The sequence below is a fragment of the Triturus cristatus genome, chromosome 1_2 (assembly GCF_964204655.1).
Source record: "Triturus cristatus chromosome 1_2, aTriCri1.1, whole genome shotgun sequence".
In the NCBI taxonomy this organism is placed as follows: Eukaryota; Metazoa; Chordata; class Amphibia; order Caudata; family Salamandridae; genus Triturus; species Triturus cristatus.
This window is the reverse complement of record NC_140580.1, coordinates 649,340,642-649,364,243: the sequence shown is the minus strand read 5'-3', so window position 1 is coordinate 649,364,243 and position 23,602 is coordinate 649,340,642. Positions and strand designations below refer to the sequence as shown.

Genomic DNA, 23,602 nt, shown 5'->3' with positions numbered 1-23,602 from the left:
GTTCCTGATCTTAGGCGTTATATGATGCCATTGTTGCTGCTGAGATAGTAGGTAGGTTGTTTGTGACTTCATTGGAATATCCAGTGATGGAGAACCAGGACTGTAAGTAAGTAAATTACTTTTTCTTCTCCATTGTGGAATCTTCATTGGTGGTCGTAAAGGCTGTATAGATTAGCAGACCCACTGCTCTGAAAAGTAAAACATTAGAATATTCAGAGTTAACGAAGTGAGAATAAATTAACTGAAAGGATAAGTAAGGATCCTTGACCTACTTGGGTCTCTTTTCTTGGGTCCGGATCCAGACTATAATGGGAGTCTTTCCTCCTGTAGAATGGGCTATAGGTCTGCAGGGAAGATATTTGTTAACGTTCGAATAACATCGGACTATGCAGGAAAGGATTTGTAAAGTAATGTTTGGATGTGACTACACCTGTTCTTATAGTCCAATAAATGACCAGGTATTTGGACTTTCTGAAGTCTTTGGTCTTGTCCAGGAAAAAATGCAAAATCTTTAAAGATCTCTTCACTGGAGATGTATGGTTTGGAAAGAACTTGGGCCAGAACATGGTTTGGTTAGTATGGAAGTCCGAGACCATTGCGGGTAAAAAGGCCAAATCAGTCCTTATGACTATTCTTATAGAACACTACTTGCTCCAAAGGACTTCCTGAAATGATTAAGGTGTAGACTATGCCTTTGAATTTCACCTGTAGTAAAGTCCCCATTTGCAAAAGGTGTCCTGCAGCACCTAGTCATTTATAACAAAAAAAAATTCCTGACACATTCTGCTAAAGGTATCTACTTTGAAGTGGTCCATGTCTGGAAGAAGAACTGCATTGATATCCAGGTTTCTGGATATCAGCGCCCACCTCCAAGTGTTCTCTTGGGCCAGAGTCTTAAACCTCATTCATCTATTAGTTTCCAGGCAGTACATTTTTTAATATTTTTTTCTGACTCAGTATGAATTTCATTTTGATCAATGGAAGGAAGGCCTTTAGCGCAAGGTGCATTATCCGCAATTTCAGCAGATTGGTGTGATACGAGGTCCCCTCAGACCAAATTCCTTGTATCTTGAGATGATCCATATGGATCCCGACCCAATAAGTGAAGCATCCATCATGTTAGCTTGTCATGGCGTATTGTGATGGAATGCCACTACCTTCATGTTGAACTTTTGTTGCTCCCACCTTGCAGAGGTGCTAGAGTTAGTATGTTTGTCCTCTTAGCTCCCAGAGAACTGCGTCCATGCTTTTCTAATCTATTTAAAGTTTTTTTTATTGAACTGTTTCACCAAAAGAAGCATTAGGGCTCATTATATCAGAACAACTCAATATAGTATCACATTCTATCATAAAAGCCATTATAACAAGTGCAATGCTGTTTATACAGTAAGAGTTCATGAGGGCGGTGTATTTAATGAACAATATAACAATAACTGAGAGCTAGGACTCAGGAAGAAGAGGGATGGATATGGTACATTGGGAGGATGTTCTCAATTTAGATATAGCTGAAAGAGTTGGGATTTTAGGTGTCATCTGAGGAACAGAAGGCACTTTTTGGTGTATTGATTATCAGGCCTCTGTAAGATAGATTATGTTCTTGCATAGTTCTGAAACTTAATACTTGATGCAGAGAATTCCGAGTCCTCTTTGTCTATCCAAAATGGCAAGTAGATTTGATAATGTGAGTTTATGCAGGTGCATGGATTTATAAGTTGGTCAGCTGAATTTAAATTTGATTCTTACCGCAAAGGGAAGCCATGCCTCTTTAGAATAGAGGTAAAGTTGTCAAAGTTGGTTGCTGATGACATGAGTGTGACTGTGTAAAATGGCCTTCACATAGTTGAGCAAGTATTCAGGCACCACAGTTAGGATGATGCTGGCATACTGTAATAAAATGGGTTGCAGTTCTCAGACTGGACAGACAGAAGCAAATGCTTATTCGTTTTTGAGAGAGTGTCATAGAATATTAGCAACCATCAATATTATTTTACCTGTGTGGCCTTAGAAAGAAAGGAGGTCAACATAAAACATAAGGATTTTCCTTTTTGGACGTACGTTGAAGGAATTCTGTTTAAGATAATTGAACAGCAAAATGTTTTTTCGTCAGAGTAAAGCCTGATGATGATAAAATGAGAGTATCCTTTACGACAGATGTTTTCAAGTAGAGTTGTGTGTCATTACATCTCGATGTATGGAGATGCAGATACCTTGAACATCTAGCTTAGAGATTTCAGATACAATTTGAACAGGGTGGCATGGTAGGATGGAATCCGGGTGCACGCTGCACTCCATTACAACTCTACCTGAAGTGTGACTTCCATTCTTTACCTGATGTTTAGTTAGTAGAGAGGAAAATTAGCACAAGATCTGACCATGATAGCCCACGTGGATTTTCAGGTTTGAGATTAGCCTGTTGTTATCAGCTGTAAAATAAAAAAAATAATAAAATAAAATCAGCAGACGCGTCCCTCAGTCCAATATGAGAATTTGAGTATGCCATTTTCCAAATTGCAGCCAGTTTGGAAGCCTGATTGGTGGTCATCTAGTGACTAATTTAAGTGATGAATTGGTTGGTCCCACATCTTTGCTATATTGATCTTATGTTAATTAAATGTTTGATAAAAATAAAGCCACCTTAAAGTCCAGTAAAGAGGAGACCTGGTGCTAGGCTAGAAACTGTAAATTCTTACGAACCTGACACTTTATCTGGATAGAAAATTCTCTCATGTGAAGGAGAGACTTTTGCCTTTTATGTATCTGAAGTCACTCATAGGTAGTGGATGACACGGACAGTTATTGGAGTTGAGCTGTGTAACTGATGTGAGACACAAGGCTTTGCAGAATAATGACTGTCATACAAAAGTTTTGACACACCTTGTGGTAAGTGTAGGCTTTTTTTCAGCCATTTTCCTAGATGCAGGTAAGGGTATATCCTCTATCTGAGATGTGCTGCCACTGCAGCCATTTCAGGGCAAATGAAAGTAACTTGTACTAAAAATGACCTCACACTACTACAAGTCAGAGTGTTTAAGTTTAGCTGGAATGTGATAGTGTACACCCTGCAGCTCTCTGGCTGACATCCAATCCCTTTATACAAATAAATATTCAAGAAGGGGGTCTAGGGGATAAATATATATATTTTTTTTCCTCTTCTATTATTATGAAATCTGTTTATTGCCATTTTAGTGGTAAACAGGTCACATGTTACAATGTAGGATCCAATTGGTTAATAATTACATTAAATTCAATGATACATCACTTGTCATGAGCGTAGCAATGAAAGGGATCTGGTTCTACGCCCATTGACCATAAGGGGATAATATTATGGACCCCTATGCCCAATACCATCCTCAAAATATCCCCTTTCGATATCTTGTCATCAGTTGCTACCCCCAAGGGGACTGCTAGCATTTCACCCAATTATCCCGGTCAGGCGCCTACTTCTATTTCGGTAACCATAAGGGAGCGGGGCAAGATAACAACAACAATTGCCCTAATAAAACAAAGACAACGGCAGCAAATTCTGGCCTTACTTCAGCATCTCCCACATGGGCCTCTGTTCCGACCCCCCCCACCCTTCCCTCCCGCCGCCCCCGTACCCCGCCATTCAGGCTGCTCGCTCAACATCAGCACTAGTACCCTGAACCTCCCCTAGTCCACTAAGCCCTCAGCACCATATTTCGAGCCCAACCTCGCAAGCTAGGCACCTCCCCTCCCCTCTATAAGGGCATCCCCGTCATGGTCCACGCAACGCCCCAGGGTGTCCTCAGCCAGGCGCGTCAGCGCCTGTAAGATTGTGTCCCATTGGGCCGCTATTGGCGTTCGCCTGAGGCCTAGTGTTTCCTCCCTCAGGAGGGCCGTGCTCTCTGCCCTTGCCCACACCAGTAGTGAACTCCGCCACGCTCGCGCATGGGGGGGATCCGCCGCCTTCCAGCACTTAGTGAGTAATCGTTTCGCCACCACCAGTCCCAAGTCGAAGAACCTCGACGTGACCTTCATAGTTGGAGTTCTGTGGAAAAGGTGCAATAAGCAGACTGACCATTCGAATGGGACCTGACGACTCGTACATGCACGCCAGTATGAATTCAGTGCAGGGCAGCTCCACAACATATGGACTAGCCCGGCATCCGTGCGACAGAAATACCGGTTGATAGAGGCGGGTGTGAGGTATGCCCTATGCAGAATAAAGTATTGGATTTGGCGGAATCGCATGTTCCTTGGGATCCTTGTTGGGCCCTGCAGCGCCCTGTCCCATTCCCTGTCAACCATAGGATGGGCCAAGTCCGCTTCCCACTTACGACGCAGCGGGGTCAAGTCGGCGGCCTCGTGCAAGGAGGCCGCAAACCATCTGATCAGATGTCGCCCCTGCCCCATGACATGGAGGTATTGCATAGTGAGGTGTTGCTTAGGCTCCTCTCTGATGTCGCCCCACCGACTCGTCAGTGTCGCTATCAGTAAGCGGTGACAAAGAAATTGACCGGGCGGCAGCCAATGCGTCGAATGAGAGAAGAACACCGTCTCGGTAGAGGTCCCCCAGCGTGTAGATGTCCGCCGCATGCCAGGCCCTAAGCTCAATTGAACGCAGCACTCCCCTCCCTCTAGGAGAGCCCTCTATCGGCATGGCCGGAGCGTATGGTGTACAGTTCCGGGTTAAATAAAGAGCGCGGCGATAACATTTGTAAGCCACCTTTACGAGAAGGGGCCCCGGGCTGAACGCCTTCGCAGTCGGGTGGAACCGCGCGATGAGATCGGCCAGGGAAATGGGGGCCTCCGTGGTTGCCGTGTCGTCACGCTCTCTGTCCGCCAGCCATCTGGCCACCCACTGCAGCTGCGCCGCTAAATAATAATGTGCGAAGCATGGCATCGCAACTTCCCCCTGTCCCGAGGGGAGATACAGCTTGGGCAACGCGACTCTATGGCGTGCGTTACCCCACACAAAGTCACGGAGCGATCGCTCCAAGTTTGCAAAGAACGCCGCCGGAATGTAGATGGGCAGATTAGCAAAATAATAGAGGAGCCTGGGCAGAATCACCATTTTGGTTAGGGCAATCCGCCCTGTGACAGAGAGGGGAAGGGTGCCCCAAAACCGCATCTGGGCTCTGATCGCCGCTACCGATTTACCCAGATTGCCCTCCACCAAATCAGCCGGTTGCCGGTATATTTGGATACCCAGATAGCGGAAAGTGTCCGGCTGCCAATTGACCCGCACACCCCCAAGATTGTATTGCGGGTCCCTGGTCTCAGCACGGAACGCATAGATGCACGACTTAGCGGCGTTCACCCGCAGCCTGGATATTGCGGCAAAATCAGACAAGACTTGCTCCAGCTCCTCCGGAATGTGTGCCACATCCCTGATGAATACCATGAGGTCGTCCGCGTATAGTGAGACCGGATGGGTCGCGTCTCCCAGGGCGATGCCATCTGTCAGTACTCTGCGCAGCGTGGCCACTAGAGGTTCTATTGCAAGCGCGAAAAGGAGGGGCGGAAGAGGGCACCCCTGCCTTGTGCCACGGCCAATCGGGATTGCGTCGGAGATATAGGGACCGGTTCTAACCCTAACCACAGCGTTTTTATAGAGAAGCGCCGCCATCTGGAGAAACCCTAAGCCCAGACCATAGTGTGACAGTGTCGCCACCAGATACCCCCACTCAAGGCAGTCAAAGGCCTTTTCAAGGTCTAAGACCAAGCAGCCCGCCATGGGCCATTGCTGCGCTCCCTCCGCCGCCACCCGGAAGAACCGCCGCAGGTTAAGCGAGGTGCTGCGCCCAGGCACAAAGCTGTTTTGATCCCGATGAACCAACGCCGATACCGTTGGGGCCAGTCGCTCCGCCAATACCTTAGCCAGAATTTTGTAGTCCGCGTTAAGGAGGGCAAGGGGGCGATATGACCCCAGGTGGGTAGTGTCACGCCCGGGCTTAGGCAGGGAGATCAAGTAGGCCTCCCTCATGGATGGTGGTAAAGTAGCCTCCTCAAGGGCCGCCAGGTACAACGCATGCAGCTGGGCACCAGAGATTCCCGGTAAGCCTTGTAATATTCTGCCGGGAGCCCGTCCGGTCCAGGTGCCTTTCCAGTGGCCAACGAGGCCACCGCATCTCCTATCTCTTCTACCGTGAGGGGGCCCTCTAGCGACTCCTGATGCTCATCCGGGACGGAGGGCAGCTGGGCAGCCTCCAAAAACTGATCCACATCCTGCGCTCGCCGACGCCCCGTGGAAGTGTATAGAGCCGCATAATGTGCAGTCAGGATCCGATGGATCTCCCACTGTGTGCATACCAACATCCTGTCTGGCCCGCAGATTGATTCTATCGGGGCATGTACCGTCTCTTGTCTGAGCAACCAGGCCAATAGCCGGCCTGTCCTATCAGATTTGGCGTGGACCCGAGCCGAGTGGGCCGCATAGTTGTGACACCTTAAGCGCTAAATCAGCTCCGCATGACGTGTCTGAAGGCGCGCCAGCCAAATCCAGCGCAGCGAACGACAACGTCAGTTGCCGGCGGATATTCCATGTCATCCCGAGACAGTGTCCCCGTATAGTGGATTTGTGCGTGTCCCATTCCGTCATTTCACTGCCTGTCGAACCCTCATTCAGGTCAAAGTACTGATCCACTGCCGTGCCTAGAGAGGCCCGGAATTCAGCATCCTCCAGGGCTGCCGGTTGCAGTCGCCATGTGGGAACGGGAGGTCTTCCGGGGCCCCAACAAAGGCTCAACCTAAGAGGGTTATGGTCCGAGTGGGTTCGGCCTAAGTAGTCCGCCTGGCCTATCAGGGGAATCAATGAGGGAGATCCCACCACCCGGTCAAGTCGGACATGAAGGTCGTGTACCGCAGAGTAGTACGAGTAGATGCGATCGCTGGGATGTAAGCTGCGCCACATGTCTCGTAAGGCCCAACGCGACATCCAATCAGTGAGGCTCCTCGCGTTCGAAATGGCCTGTGTACTACGGAGGGGCGGATAGGACCTATCTAAGTGTGTGTCGAGAACTGCATTAAAATCCCCCCGATCAGCCAGGGAAGGCCCGCATATGGCGCCAGCACCACAGACAGTTGATCCAAGAACGACGATTGGTCAACATTCGGAGCATAAAGGGAACCCAATAACAGACGTTGTCCGTTCAGCTTCCCACTGACCAAGGTGTACCGCCCGGCAGCATCCACCACAGTGTCTATACATGTAAATGGTGTGCCCGCCCTTACCCAGATCAATGTGCCACGGGCGTGTGCGGAGTATGTGGTCCCAATGAGTTGTCCCCTCCAGCGGAGTCGCAGCTTGTCGAGTTCTGACTTCGTCATATGGGTCTCTTGAAGAAGAGCAATGGCCGCCCTGTGTCGCTGCAAGTATGCGAAAACAGAATAACGACGGGCCGGCGTGTGCATACCCCGTATATTCCAGGTAACCACCGCTGTGTCAGCCATCAAAAACAGATAGGGACTGTGTAGGGATCGAGGCCAGGGTCGAGTTGGCCGGGAGGGAAGGGAAGATTTCAGTTGCGGATGTCACGCCGGCCTGCTGCAACAACATAACAAATAGAAAAACAATAGTGTGCTGATGGGCACACACATTTAAAATCAAAAACTGTATAACTGTCAGGGCAAACCCCAAAGCGGGCATTCGTCCAAACTCACAACCCAAGTGGCTATGAAAACTACGCCAGGTGGTAGCTGGCAGGCGCTAAAGGTGACTATGTAGGTCGCGAAGTGCTAGGACCCTGCTCTACCCCAGCATGTGCCTCCTGCGCCGTCTGCGCCGCAAACGGCATCAGACATGCGCTGGTATTGCTAGTTTACCTGCCGCCACTGCCCGCCACCCGTTGGATGTAGCATGCATGTTCCCTCCCTTCTCCGCCCCGTGAGGGGAAATCCCCGGCAACCCCCGTCCCAACCGTCAAGAGCACCCCAGCGTGTCCGCACACATCAGCACACTGAGGCACACCGCATCAACTGGGCAACAGCAGGACTCAGAACCCCCTCCCTCCACACCTGGCTTCATTCACTCCATCCCCCATCACCCGTATGCTGCGCTGCCCCAGCATGCCAAAGATCACACAATAATGTCAGCTGTTTGAGGCGTCACCACTGGGAGCTCCTGATCATCTGAAAGCACAGTCGCCGGGGAGGAAGATCTACTAGTCTCTGGGTCGCTATAGTCGCGGGCTGCTGCGTCTCTTTGACTGCTCACTGATCCCGAGGTTGCCACCGCCTCAAGGGCTTCCTGGCGTTCCAGGCGCATCTTCTCCACACTAGGTGCCCCGACAGGGCCAGACTTCTGTCCCCTCTTGGTCTCCCCCCGCCGCCGCGGTCGTCCCTCCTGCTGTCTGCCATTGCTCGAGTCAGCGGGCCTCTGACCACTGTGCAACCCCATTTCCTCCATCCAGTCCCAAACATCAGACGGGGCGTCAAAGAACCGTGTCCCCCTCTTCGCGACCACTCGGAGGCGCGACGGGAACAGCAGAGAGTATGGGAGCTGTAGCTCGTGCAGCCGACGCTTCACCACTAGATAGTTGCTCCTCCGCTTCTGGACCGTCGCTGTATAGTCCGGGAACAGCATCACCTGACTGCCACCTACCGCAAGGGTGTCCAACTTTCTTGTTTCACGTAGTATCACCTCCCTGTAGCGGTAGTTGAGGAGCCTGAAACAAAGGACGTGGCCAGGCCCCGGGGACAGGCCGCCGCGCCGGGACACTGTGCGCCCGCTCCACAACAAAGTGAGGGGCGAGCACCCCCGCAGGGAGAATGTCTTGTAGCCACCCTTCAACAAACTGTTCGGGATGCCGCCCCTCCACGCACTCCGGTAGTCCCACCACGCGGATGTTTTGGCGCCGGGAGCAACCTTCTGCATCCTCAGCGCGGTCCTCCAGCGTGTTAACCCGGTCAAACAGGTCTTGCAAGGTTGCGGTGTGGCTGCGCACCACCGGTTGAACTTCCTGAAGCGCCTGACACTGGTGAGCAACAGTGTCCGCTAATTTGCGATGGTCAGCATGGAGCAGGGTGAAGTCCATCGTTACTTTGTCGATGCGGGACTCCAGGGAGGTTCTAGTCTGCTCCAGGGTGTTACTTAGTCGGTCCACTGCCGCCAGCACGGCATCCATCTTAGTTTCCAGGGACGACGTTAGCTGCTCCACACCTCCATCCGAGCGCCCCAGCGGCGGTCCAGGACCCCCGTTCCTCGGCCCGCTCTCATGTTTCTTGTTCCGCGATCGTCCCATGACCAACTGTTGCGCTGACGGCATTCGCGTTTTCCCTCGGGCGTATGGCAAGCAGAGTCCAGTTCAGGCACCCAGCCACGCCAGGGAACCAGTAGGCTAACTTACCCCTATCCCAGCCGGCACCGCGGGGGAAAGAGGAGGTCGTGGCGTGCCTCCAGCCGCGGTCAGTATCCCTACAAGGCCGATTTCCTCTGGCTAGCGCCCCCTGGTGCTCGTGGCCTCCAAGATCTCCCCGCGTCAAACTCACCGCAGACAAATCACCCAGGACACTCCTGCCCGCGCCGCCTCACTCACTCAGTAACGCTGTCAGCGTGTGACCAGCAGCCCTCTGGTCACAGTCCGGTCACGAGCCACCTGTCCCTCATCCTCAGTCAGGATCGCTGTCCAGTACAGAGCCCCCCTCGTGCAGCGACTACCAGCCTCCGGCGGCCGTCTCACAGGCTATTAGTGGCTTCCTGCAGGCGCCAGCCAAAAGTGGGGGGGACCAGGGCTCCCTCGCAGATGACCAGCTCCTTACGGGCGGAGGTCCCCACATACGTTGGCTCCGGGGTTCTTCTCCACCTGGAAGCGACACAACCGCCCGGTTCAAAGGCAGTGTCCAGCCACTAGGCCCCGTGTCACCACACACAGAGAGGTTGGAGGTCAGGCGCAATGTTCACGGGGCAAAGATGACCCGCTGCTGACCAGGCTCACCCCGCGGGGCCCACCAGGCTCGTCCCCCCCAGCGCCGCACACGGAAGGCTCTCCACCGGTCCCGGGCCTCCCCTTCGCAGTCCTGCAATGGATCTTCACTCTGGGCGCCGGCTCCGCGCTGCTCACCTGGGTTACACTGTCCAGCAGCCAGCGGGGCCTCACCGGGCGAATCCGAGCCCAATCAGGGCGTCCCGCTGCTCCAGGTTGCAGCCGTCACAGGCCTTCATTCCTGCCGTAGTACCGCTGCCGACATGGGTGGCGACCACACCGGCGGGCCCCGCCGCCTCCGCGCTCCGCTGCCCGAAGCGCCGCAACCCAGTAGGTCGCCAGCGGGGTCACAGTTCCCGCCTCGTTGGTCTTGTGGGGGGTTTCAGTGTCAGCTCAGTCCATCAGCAGTTTGCTGTCCCCCCCGCTCTGCAGCGCGTGGTCTGCGCGGCCCTGTCGTTGTCTGGTGGGCCGCGGCCCACCAGACACCACGCCGAGCCGGCCTCCTCCTCAAGCGCGCTCCGCACTGTAATTCGGGTCAAATATCGAGGCGTCGCAACTCAGTAGTCCGTGGATGCGGTCACAGTGTTCGCTTCGCTAGTCCTGCGGGGGTTTTTGCGCGCCGTCCCAGGTCACTGGCAGCCTGCTGCCCCCCCGCGCCGTAGCGCGGTGTCTGCGCGGCCTTGCCGCGTGGCGAGCCGCGGCCCCAGGTACCTCGGCCGGCCGGCCGGCCGCCTCTTCCGGCGCGCTCCCCGCCTCACTCCGGGCCAGCTGTCGGGGCTGCTATCTCCGGCTAGGGACCTTCCCGGGCCCCGAATCCTTCCCCAGCGCCGCCGGAGCTCGTCACTCGGCGGCGGCTGCAGTCCCGCCACACAACGCGGGCAGGAAAATTGAAGGATGATGGCACAGGGCTGTGGGAGCCTTACAGTGGAGCAGCCATCTTGTCCGTGCGCCCCCTAGCCCTCCGTCTAGGGGATAAAGATTTATAGACCAATTAGTATTCTGTTCCCCTACCGAACTAGTCACACAAAAAGAAGAAAACTATGGTCTCTAAAAAACATTTTTTCTAAGACAGCAAGAAAATACTAAATAGAAAGAGACATTTTTAGGGAAACAACGGATTCCCATCACCCACTAAGGTGGCTTGCTTCATCATTTGGGATATCCACTCCACTGCACGCCCTTTTTGGATCAAAGGGCTGCAAACTTCTAAAAAGTAGAAGGGAGTTGTAACAAAAGTTTCCATCAGAGTGATATCAAAAATAAGGAGCTCGTTAGAATGTTTAAGGGGTGATGGTTGCAGTGCTGGTGATGTGATGGCGTGATAGACAGGTGAAGTTAAAATTGGTTAACAGGATACTTACCGATTTTAATTAATGCTACCCTGATGCCAAAAGCTAAAAACAGTGCAAATACAGTTTGAAAGAATAACTGTAGTAAGTCCATAAGGAGAAGGTCTACATGTTTCAGCCCTAGGAATATTTGATCCGGGCTTTCGTCAGGACCTATAAAGATGGATAATGCTACTGCAAAACAGTGAACCAAAAACCGTGTACACAAGTCTCAATCAAAAGCAGTTGATTCTATACAACCTGCCAAAGCCTGTGAATCTCAAACGTAGTAAATCACAGGGAAATTGGACTCATACCTAAAATAAAACAGAAACAATATTCATGCTTAGTATTTCTCGCAATCTACAAAGTGTAACTGCTGTCAAAGAAAAGAAAAACAACATAGATTTTCTATGTTGATAGTCATTGTAAATAATTACTTCAAAATGTATGTTATAATAATCGAAATACAAACTAAGAAATTTAACACTTACCCGTATTTGTACGTGTGTGCACCTCACCTCACCTGGCATCCGCTCAGGGAATGAGGCCCCGCTCTGTTGTAAGGGTACAAAATGTAAAAACCACCTATTAAAGTCAAGGTGCTTCAAAAGTGGGGTACCTAATATATTTATATGTTTAAAATAGTCGCGCAGGTCAACCCAGACCAAGGGCAAAGAAAATACTGACTCACAACCTGGCCAAGCTAGGCTAGTACATAACATATATATCACAACATATTGCACTTTATTACAACAGGTACTCACTGGCTATTGTCGCTTAGGTCACCGGTATTGTTAAACAAGATTAATTAATTCATCTCTTGTCAACAAAATAACTTTACACGATATCTTCAAGTTATTGACAAAAGGTATTTTAACCAAATATCAAATCTCAAAATGTCAGGCTAGGGTGCTGCCCTCTCTTTTTCTGATAATTCTAGAAAGGAGTATATTTACCCAGAAAGATATCAAAATATATGAAAAAGTGCAAAGCTACATATTTAGAACACTAAAGCAACACTATATTTTCAATATTTTCACGGCAGAGACGAGTAGACACAAACAGGATAGCTTGGCAATATCGCTGTATGAGCGAAAGAGTTCCTTACCTGTCCGTCGGTACGTCGATCTGGACTGAGCCGGACGGGGAGGTAACCGAACGTCAGGTATTCCTAGTTAAATAGTTTCCTGAGCCAATGGTCATTGCCGATCTCAAATACGCAGCACCTGTGTGTGTGCGTCAATTACAAGCGCTGGCTTCTTCGTCGAGATAACAGAACTACTGAATAGTAATGGTGCAGTGACTACTGCAGCCATTAGATGGCAGTGATGTGTTACTTTCATCAATGCGAAAATTTTAACTATAGAAGAAGCAACGAAAATAAATGGAATAAACGGCAAACTTTTGGCCTTCATAATTCAAATCTGGGAATCGCATAACTACAGAACACAACTGCAGAAAAACAAGACGTATTTCATTTATGTGCTCATTGTGGCCCAACAGATATCCATACAAGACTTAAGGTTGTATATAACATCGCAGCCCACCAAAATAGCGCATTTAAATGTCTTGTTTAAGTGTGGGTAGTATACAAGTATTTCACTAATTGGCCCTGCTTTTACATATTAAATTACTCTGTGTAATGTGTCACAAATGCCAAAACATGTGATCTAAAATGTAATCAGCATCGATGTTGACCTAACCCGATCTCTCCAGAAAGGGTAAGCTATGTCAATTTACAAAACCATTTTAGTGTGAGATAGTATAGTAGTAGATAGTATAGGTCAGAAGAGTGTCTTGCATTGCTTACAAATCCAGTCAAATAAATGAGAGATATGAGACAGAACCAAGTAGTTTGTTAGGGTGCAGCTGACTCCAAATGTAGTCTCTCTAACATATATCAATACCTCTGTTAACAGATACTTCATAGAGTAACCCAAGGTATATCGTCGTTTAACCCCTGGGTATCACTTTTAAGTTTAAAAATCCATTTCTGTTCTCTGATAAACAGAAATCTTGAAATGTCACTTACATGGAGTGGAATATAAGGTTGTTCCAAAACAGTCCATCTCAGATCCTCAGCCTTATGCTTGAGTTCAAGAAAGTGATTGGTCAATCTCGTCGCTTGTTTTTTTCACCTAATGGTGCTCTGATGTTCATTGATACGCAGTTTAACTTTTCTAGTAGTCATACCAATGTATCGCAGGGAGTACGGACAGGTAATCAAATAGATAACCTTATCAGTATTACATTTAGTGTGCTTTCTGTACTGTAAATTCTTACGAACCTGACACTTTATCTGGATAGAAAATTCTCTCATGTGAAGGAGAGACTTTTGCCTTTTATGTATCTGAAGTCACTCATAGGTAGTGGATGACACGGACAGGTATTGGAGTTGAGTTGTGTAACTGATGTGAGACACAAGGCTTTGCAGAATAATGACTGTCATACAAAGGTTTTGACACACCTTTTGGTAAGTGTAGGCTTTTTTTCAGCCATTTTCCTAGATGCAGGTAAGGGTATATCCTCTATCTGAGATGTGCTGACACTGCAGCCATTTCAGGCCAAATGAAAGTAACTTGTACTAAAAATGACCTCACACTACTACAAGACAGAGTGTTTAAGTTTAGCTGGAATGTGATAGTGTACACCCTGCAGCTCTGGCTCACATCCAATCCCTGCTTAGTTGTTTGGGATGTACCTGATGAAAGGCCAGAATTCTACGTTTTTTGCATTGTGATCATTTGTTTGTGGTTTTCCGTTCAAGGTGTATTGAATTCCTGATTTGGTTCTTTCTTTCCTACCAGAAAATATTGATTGTTAATCCTTTTGCCTATGTAGTATGAAGCTTCCACCGCTTGCGTTTGCAGTAGGCCGTTGGTCTCTGCTCAAGGGTGAGTCTTAAGAAAGTAAGAACACTTTTTTGGATGACTGGCATGGGACTCTTGCATCTCAATGGAAAGATATTTGGAGGAATAATTAGTCTTCTCTGTCTTTATTGTTTTGTGCCACTCTGGGATGTGTTTGAAAATGCTTCTCTACAACAGAGGGACCAGTAGGAGGGGAAAGGGAGAAGAAAGTCTTGATTTCTGGCAATGGTGGGAAAGAGGAATTTCCTGACTTCATTCCCCTCATTTTCATCCTTTTTTAGTTAAAAAGTTTTCATGGAAGGGGTTCCCAGCCACTTGATTTTACTCTTGTGACTTTAAAAAAAAAAATTATGATTATCTGCTTTTTAAATGAAAAATATTCAACTTTCTTTCAATACAGCCTGATTGCAATAAAGAGGATAATTTCTAAGGGAAATATACTCTTTTGTGAAAGTGCTCCGGGATCATGGGTTTAATTGGGCATTGCTTGTTAATTCAATGCAGATTCTAATGTTTTGAGAACTAGGATTACTATTAAGCAACCTTTTCTTTTTTGTGATCTAGGACCCTGAACAGACGACTTCTTTCTTCAGGAAATGTCTTTTGTTAAAATGTCTGTCTTTTTATTGTAGGATACCCTCCACTATTTGCTTTGGTCAGGGTGCTGTGCGAGGATTTAAAAGCTCAAAGAAAAAGAAGTGACAGTGTTTCGAGTGGTTGGTGGAGCTACATAAATCTTCAACACTGTGGAAGCACAAGAAACGACTGCAGCATGGCACATCTGCCTGCTCACGACTGTTGGTAAAGAAGACCTGTGCAGGCTAGAGAAGTCTTCTACTGCTTGCTTGGAGATACCTAAACCCTCTGCACTCTGTTGATATATGCGCTTTCTAAGCTTTTATTTGCAGGAGTCTTTAATTGCTTGAAGTATGTGGAGACCTGTATGTAACTGATGCAAGTGTAGCCCAATTAACACTCTCCTGGGTGTGGTAGTTTGACAAATCATCCTCATTACCGTTGACTCTCCAAAAGATCTAATTTCATCATAAGGGAAAGAGTTGTACATTTGACCATCAGTCAATGGAAATTTCCTAGTTCAGTAGCTGAGGCCAATTTTACTGTATTTTTTAAAATCATATTTATGAATTAATTTAGTGCTACTCCCTGCTATCTGTCTAATTGATCTATTTCACAAAGCACAGATGAACAATGCTAGTGATTGTTCTTGCCTTTATATGGGAAGCCCTAACTCATCTCAATGGACAGTGAAGTCTTATCAGAGAATGCTGGAGTCTACTTTGTGACATCTGTCGGCTTTAAGCATTGAGGAATTGGAAACACAAAGGTGTTCATTTTTCGTATATATGAATAATAAAGTGTTTGTTTATTCACCATTCAAACTGCAAAATTGTGCTTTAGTGTTGAGATCATTTTGGGGGTATTTTGTACCCAAGATGAACTCTTAATATGACATTCTTTGTTGAATTGTGTTGAAAAGCTGTGTTAAATATTAAGGCAATATGTGTTTTTTTTCTGTGAGACATTGAGAGCGGAGCCAGAAAAGTTGATTAGATTATTTTTAGGTATGGATCACATAAAGGAAAAAAAGACTAAGGACAGCCACTGGGTTCATGGCTCATTATGACAGCAATCTGGGTTTAGCAGAGTTGTAAAGAAATTGAATCATTCAAGCATTTTAGGCTCACAAGTGAGTGGTTCTAAAGTCCATCTAAAATTGCGTAAAAGGATCAAAAATGGTAATGCCAGTGAGCTATGTCCAACATTGCTAGAAATGGGGTGAGAAGTAGTTTGTGATATTAGTGTCATGGATGTAAAATGGTAACTATTCATACAGTTTTGAAGTCTTTCTTTTGTCTTACCTATTTATCTGCTAGGAAATATACTATAATTTGCGCTGCATGAGATAAGCATCCATTTGTTTGCAGGTAAATGAAACTTTCACCTACAGAGTTATTTTATTTGATGATGTGTTCATGCTTCTGCACATGCCTGCATATTTTGTATTTTTTGTGTTTCAGCATAGCCCCTCCCTAAATCGCATTGGATTTGCTGCTTTTTATTATTGACATGTGGGTTTGACTGATTGAGAGAGAATTTTGGGTCGTAATGAGTTGAGATTGAAAGCTTTCTCTTGATTTCTTGACCCCTTTTTTCTTGTATTTCTTTTATTGATTTTACCAATCAAACAGTAATACAGATCAGTAACACTTCCCCATCCCCCCCCCCCTCCCAAATCCAGCATGCCATCCAAACATAGTTAGCTAGAAACCAGTACTTGGCAGTGTTAATGGACTGTATGCAATACACATCGAGGCATTAACGCCAAGTCTTCGCATACCCTTGTAAACCCTCAGGTATATTTACATATCAGCTTTCGAGGTGAGGAGGACAGCAGCAGTGCTGGTAGGAACGCTCTACACAAAGGAATATATTTTCTTCCTGCGCCTTTATTTTAAGTTATGGACCAAGTCTGCACCTACATAACGAAGAATGGTTAGTGAGATTACTTGCCTCACTCATGCTTGGAGAGCTCTAAAACTTCAGATCTTGTCCTCATTGGTCCTGGCCACACGACCCATAGGGGCAACACTGGGCCGAAACATGTCGACCGCTCACTATGTGTTGTGGATCATTAACTCACCCACTTCAACACCAACATCTTTTTTAACCTTTTTATTTTTCTGTTCAATATATCACCATACACAGGAAAATAGATATTTTTAACCTCTGTCCATGACTGCGCTACCCAGCCAGTCTCCCTCCAGGGGGAGGACAGTAGATCATTCGGAGAACGGAACACTCAAGTGATAGGCCGAATGATGATACTATCCACCTTACCACATTGGCCGAGAATCAAGATATATACCGCACAAAGTGGTTCTGTGGTTGAGGGTCTCCAATACAATCCATGTGAGACTCTGGTTTACTGACACAAGTGATTCATTCTCCTTTGATCTTAAAATATTCACATATCAATCATCACCATGATCCACCTCCTGTTCAGTAATAGGCCCTGAAATTTGTTTGCTAGTAATTCATGTTTCCACTTTTTTGATTGGGAACTTTAGTATGTGCTCGATAGTTTATGCTGCACCTTCCTTTCAGAAGTGAATGCTTGGCAACACATATCAGCCTTTTCTGCAGGTCATGCCAGTGCATGTCTGATTCTTCTTGTGAACCAAATCTGAATAATAACATGTTTTTTTCATCCATATGATATGTGTATGTTTTGTTTTTTGATAATATTCTCTTCAGTTTATACGAAGTGGCTTTGCTATCCGGTTTTTCCTCTTGAGCTAAACTGCAAATCTCGGTTCCTTCAGTTGCTGGATAGTAGATGTTTAGCTTATGAAAATAAAGATGTGTCTCTTTCTACACAGGGAGGACTACCGGGACGAAGATCTCCTTTTGGTAAAATATTGGGAAATTGAAAAATTAGTAACAATTTTTTTTATGTTAATGTAAATTAATTTTATATTTTATTTTAAATGAAACACAACAGAATATATGCTACAGCACAACCAACTTAATTTTGAATTGTATATTTTATTAATTTAAATATATTGGATTAAATAACAAAAAATTAAAGGTTCATTTTAAAATATCCCACCTAACAATGTAATTTTTTTATATGTATTATATTTACCTATGATGTATTAATAATTACAAAAACAACAGTTGATGGACAGAATGCAGAACAATGTTATACATTCACCCCAGTACAGAGATCTGGGTCTAAATCCATCATTTTTTTGCTCACCATGCCATTCCAGTTTGAACCCAGCCATATGCAAATCAGTCTTGTCCCTGTGCCTCATGGGAACAGTCCAGCCCGAACTGCCAATCCAGGTCCTCCCTGGACTGGAAACAAGCATCCTAGGACTGGTTTCGGGGTGTCACCCCTCTTCAGCCAGGATAGCTTGATTCCAGTGGCATGGAGAGCATGGGACCCACGTCTGGGCATACCCGTCCCACTCGGGGTGACAAATGCAAAAACAACAGTTGATGGACAGAACGCAGAACAATGTTATACATTCACCCCAGTACAGAGATCTGTGCCTAAATCCATCGATTTTTTGCTCGCCATGCCATTCCAGTTTGACCCCAGCCAAATGCAAATCAGTCTTGACCCTGTGCCTCATGGGAACAGTCCAGCCCGAACTGCCAAGCCAGGTCCTCCCTGGACTGGAAACAAGCATCCTAGGACCGGTTTCATGGTTTCACCCCTCTCCAGCCAGGATAGCTTGATTCCAGTGGCATGGAGAGCACGGGACCCACGTCTGGGCATACCCGTCCCACTCGGGGTGACAAATGCAAAAACAACAGTTGATGGACAGAATGCAGAACAATGTCATAAAAAGCAAGCATGTTCACCCCCCCGAACTTGTGAATATTTCAGCATTTCTTTTTTTTTTTAATGCTTTTTAAGCCTGGTGGAGTCTCGGTGAGACCCCAAGACCAACGCTTCGGGGTAAGGGTTTCCTTTTTTTTTTTTTTATATTATTTTGTGCCAAGAAGGCTGCCAACTCTTCCTGGTTTGATCCCCCTTTTTTCTGAACACCCCCACTTGACGCATCGCCCCGAAATTGACCATGCATGTTAGAAATGGGGGTCCCTTGGTGACAGAGGTATGCGCCTTGACCAAGTAGGGACCCTTCCTTCCAAGCAGGGTAAGGGAGATACACTTCTTCAATAACCCCTGGTCATCCCATTGGTAGCTTGGCGCGAGCAGTCAGGCTCATCTCAGAGGCAATGTGTAAAGCATTTGCACATAACACACATTAATACAGTAAAAAACTACAAAAGGACACCACACAAGTTTTAGAAAAATAGCCAATATTTATCTGTGAAAAACAAGACCAAAACGATAACAATCCAACATACAGTCATCAAAATATGAATAGTAAAAAAATACAGTTCCTTGAATTTGATAACTCCGTCCAGGGCTATCATGACGTTGTGAACAAACAAATCCAACAGTTCAGGCAGACCATGAAGTCATGGGCCTGCTACGGTGTCAGGAAGACCTACAAATAGTACCTTTGGAGATGCAGGGCGTCGTGGACCTTGCGATGAGCTCCGAAGAGCTGGCGTTGGTTCCGGGGGTCGGTGCAGGAGTCATTGGTCCCGTTACGTCACATGCGTTGCAGATTGAACTCCATGTGATTGAAGTCAGGCGCGCCACCATCGGCAGGCATCACAGCTGTGCTGTGAATTTGAGCGGTGCTGCGTGCAGTGCCCTCAGGTGGCCCTACAGGCAGCAGCTCTGTGATAGCATCCAGCGGCATCGATGAGACCAGGGCTACTGTGTGACGTGGGGCGGTGCTCGTTGCAGTTCTGTCAGGTCATGGTGCAGGCAATGGCGTCGTCGTTGCTGAAGCGCTGTCGTCGGTAGACGATCTGGAGTCAATAGCGCGGCATCACTCTACGATGTGGGATGGGGCGGTGCGTCGAGTAACTTGCTAGGGGTACCCACAGGCCACGGTGCAGCCAGCAGCGTATATGTCTGCATGGAGGCCAGGCAGCGATGTGCAGCTAGGCAGTGAGAATTGCAGAGCCCTCAGGTCACGGTGCAAGCAGCGGCTCAGTGGCGGCATCAGGCGGTGTCGTCGGTGAGAACAGGTTTCTGGTGCGAAGTGGGGCGGTGCTCTCTGCAGTGCCAACAGGTCAGGGAACCGCCCACGGAGTTGTTTATGGCATCGGGTTGCTTTTTCTTCTGTTGCAGCACAAAACACATAGTTCCTAGTGCTGGTAGCAGATGATCCTGAAGTCTTTGCTGTTCCTGAGACTTCTTGAACAGGGGGCAAGCTCTACCTCAAGGCCTTGGAGAAACTCAGGAAAATTAGTTGCAGAAAGTCCAGTCCTTTCACTGCCCAAGACAGAAGCAGCTACTGCAGGCCATCCTAACAAAGTAACAACAGCAAAGGGGCAGTACTCCTCCTGGCAGCTCTTCCAGCTCTTCTGCTTGGCAAGGTCCTTAGTCCAAAAGAGTTCTAAAGTTCTGGGGTCACAGCCCGAATATTTATACCACATTCTCCTTTGACGTTGGCATGAACAAAGTTCCCCTGGCACACATAAAACAGTTTGGCCTGGTCCAGGCCAGATTCACCATAGGAGGTGGTGATAGCTTTGTGAGAGGCAGCCACAGGCCATTCAGGTGCAAGGGAAAGCTTCTCCCACCGCTCTAAAATGCAGACAGGTCTATTCAGCCATGTGTCACCTGGGAAAGGCAGAACACACCTCAACCCCCCTTGTAACTGTCTTGTGTGAATGCACATACCCAGCTCCTGTCACTCCAAACCCAGACAGTTAATACACAAACAGGCAGAGGCACGGGGGGCGTGGCTAGCAGCCAGAGATGGCGGACGTCTAAAAGACGAGCTCCGGGCCGGGGGCTGCGAAATCCTGAAATTCCCTGCATCTCTGGGAGCTGCGTCAGAATCCGGCTCCTGTACCATGCTGCTGTAGTGTGGGGAACTGTCTGGTGTCCTTACGGCCGCAAAAATAACCCGCCGCCGCCGGCTATGCAACTGTTGCCGGCGGCGCGCTGTTCTGGGCCTGCTGTGGTGACGGCGTGTTGCAGCCGCGGAGCTGTGGTGTGGACTGGGCTGAAGTACGTGACCCGGCGTGCGGGGTTGGCTGGTACGTGATCCCCTGGTCTGAGGCCTGGTGTAGATGCGGATGGTGTGAGAGCTGCAGGGTGCCCGCCCGCCGGACTTCGAAGATTAGACGCGGGGGCTCCCCTGCGAGAAGGCCGGGGGGTCCGGTTTGCCTGTACCCGCTTTGTGGCCCCGGCTGACTGAGAGACGACGCTCGGCCCGGCGGGCCCGCCCCGGGCGGAGGCATCATTGAGCACGCGTCGCGCAGTGCGACCTGGGGCGGCCCGGCGGTGCCATCTTGTGCCCAGAAGAGGCCCGGCCTCCGAGATCTTTGCACCGGAGCTCATATGAAGTGACCCGGAGGCCTGGGGGCGCCAGTGACATACCCCTGCGAGTCTGCAGTACTGGGGCACCGGCGGAGGGCTCTCTGAGGACACCGCTGATTCTCCACGGCTGGGCGAGGCTGCGGGAGTCCCCCCTGGAGCGGTGAAGCGGGTTCGAGAGGCGTCATCTGTGAAGGGACGACCAGCATTGACGCCGACTGCCGGGGGGGGCCCCGGAGCCTGTGAGTACCGCCCCACCTGTACATAGTGCCTGGCCTGGCGGTAGCTGAAGCGTTGCTGCGGGAGGTGCGGAGTGGGGATAGCGCGGAGGAGCCCTGAGCCACGTATCGCTCTTTGGGGACTGCTGGTGGCGGTGTCAGCCCGGGCTTGGGACCGGAAGCCAGGCTAGGGGGAGAACGGAGCCACAGATAACCCCCACGCCCATGTCGCCGTGGGAAGTCACGGATGGCCTCACGACTTGCTGCATAGCTAGCTCCTAACGGCACCCTCCATGCTAACGGTCTGAGCCCGCATGACGCCTGGACCGCCTGGTGGAAACTTGCGACTGAACCGGCGGCGACTGTGAAGGTGCATCTGGGGGCTCGGCTTGCTTCCCTTCCCTCTGCTTACCGCAGGGCATAGCTTCTGGCACGGGCATTAGAGCGGACGCGCTCGGGACACTCTGGTTTGTTCCCTACCCTCCGCCTGTGCAACGTTATGGGTAGGGTCAGGATCAAGACACCTGTATGCCAGCCCAGTGGGGACACTATGTCCCGTCCCTCGACCAGTGCCGACTATCGCCCAGGCCGATCAATAAGTGGAGATCCGTCAGCTACCCCTCCAGATAAACTGGATATGATCCTCAAAGAGATCAGGGACACTCGCTCATCGCTGGAAGGCCAATTGGGAGTGATATCCGTCGACCTGAATCTTCTGAAAGATGGCCACCGGAAGCTGGCTGACAAGGTGCGTCACACGAACCAGACAGTGGAGCCCCTGGTGTCACAAGTGGCGGCTCACACCGAACAACTCACCCGCATGCGCCAGGAGATCGATGCCCTGCAGGCGCGTGCTGACGACGCGGAAGGGCGCGCGCGCCGCAACAACCTCTGGATAGTGGGCTACCCGGAAGGTATGGAGGGCCCGAACCCCACGATCCACATTGAAAACTGGTTGAAAACAGCGGTGGCCCCTACTGGTCTCTCCCCCACTTCACTGTGGAGAGGGCGCATCGGGTCCCAGCGGGGTGGCCCCCGCCGGGGGCCAACCCCCGCCCTCTACTGGCGCGCATCTTTAATTACAGAGACCGTGACCACATCCTGCGCGCCGCCCGTGACAGGGGTCCGCTACGTGTAGACGACACCACCGTCCTCATCTTCCCGGACTACACACAGGCGGTACAGCGGAAGCGCTTCTCCTTTATGGAAGTGAAGGCACGAGTACGCGCAGCGGGCCTCCGCTTTGCGCTACTTTTTCCGGCCAAATTGAAAGTGGTTCATCAACAGCGGTCTCTCTTCTTCGACACGCCGGACAGTGCATGGGACTGGATGGACAGAAACTTCCCGGAGGTTCTCCCGGCTAGGAGGTTGGATTCTACGGCGCCGCGGTCGCAGAGACCCCCACGACGGCGGAAAAAGACTATGCTGACACAGAGTACGTCCTCCGGCGCTCCGCCGCAGCAGCAAATCCAGGAGGGCCAACGTGAGGCGCTGTGCTCGGCCTCCTCCTTTCACTCCATCCGACCTGCGATCAGTACTAGCCCCTCCCCGGGAAACACCACAGACTCTGACGCGGAGGGCAGTGTAGCATTGTTCCCCTCGGACTCTACTCACCTTAGCAAAGACCCTCTGGAGAGTCTGCCAGGCTGATATTATGATTATTTGTGCTCTAGTGTGTAACTTGCTTTCCGGAGGTGTGCTTGGGAATGTATACCCTGTTACTGCTCATTGATGACCTCTCCTATACACTTCGCCCATCTTAGTGGGACATTGCATCGTACTGTGTAATCCGGGCAAGTATAGATAGTTCCCCCAGCCTGCCCTGTCTTGAGCGCTTCCACGATTGATACACGTTACTGATTTCCCAGTGTGTCCTTCACCAGCTCCCCCATTAGGCGATAGCACTGGTTTAGAATCTGTAGTCATGTTTTGTTTACAGTTTGGTCGGGCGTGGTTGGGGCTTCGGACCCAGTATTGGTTAACAATGGTTTTGTTTACAGGGTTGCCACACGGTATGCGGGGTACGGGGAGGGAGGCGGGGGTGGGGGTGGGAAGGGGGTTAGGGGGGGTGGTTGGGGGAGGAGGGGTTTGTCTCCTGCCACAATGTCGGTCCCTAAGTCATATGTTTTGATATCCTGGAATGTGCGGGGTATGGGCTCCATTCAAAAACGCCACAGAATAGTTGCCCAGTTGCACCGTCGTAAGGCTCAGATAGTATGTTTACAAGAAACTCACCTGTTACATGCCGAATCCCTGAAACTGCAAAAACGTTGGCGAGGCCAATTCTACGCCACTTCCTACTCCGCCTTCTCTAGAGGCGCTGCGGTGTGGATCCGCGCTGGGGTCCCCTTTGCCT

General features: G+C 49.4%; 1 protein-coding gene across 1 annotated transcript in view; it reads left to right on the top strand.

The window, feature by feature from the left end:
* ZNF511 (zinc finger protein 511) overlaps positions 1–17,710 on the top strand; it is a 108,459-nt gene extending 90,749 nt beyond the window's left edge. Inside the window, exon 8 of the mRNA XM_085608059.1 lies at positions 14,718–17,710. Coding sequence (XP_085464185.1) covers positions 14,718–14,787 — 70 coding nt within the window. The 3' untranslated portion in view covers positions 14,788–17,710. The remainder of the gene's footprint in view (positions 1–14,717) is intronic.
* The last annotated feature ends 5,892 nt before the right edge of the window (positions 17,711–23,602 follow it).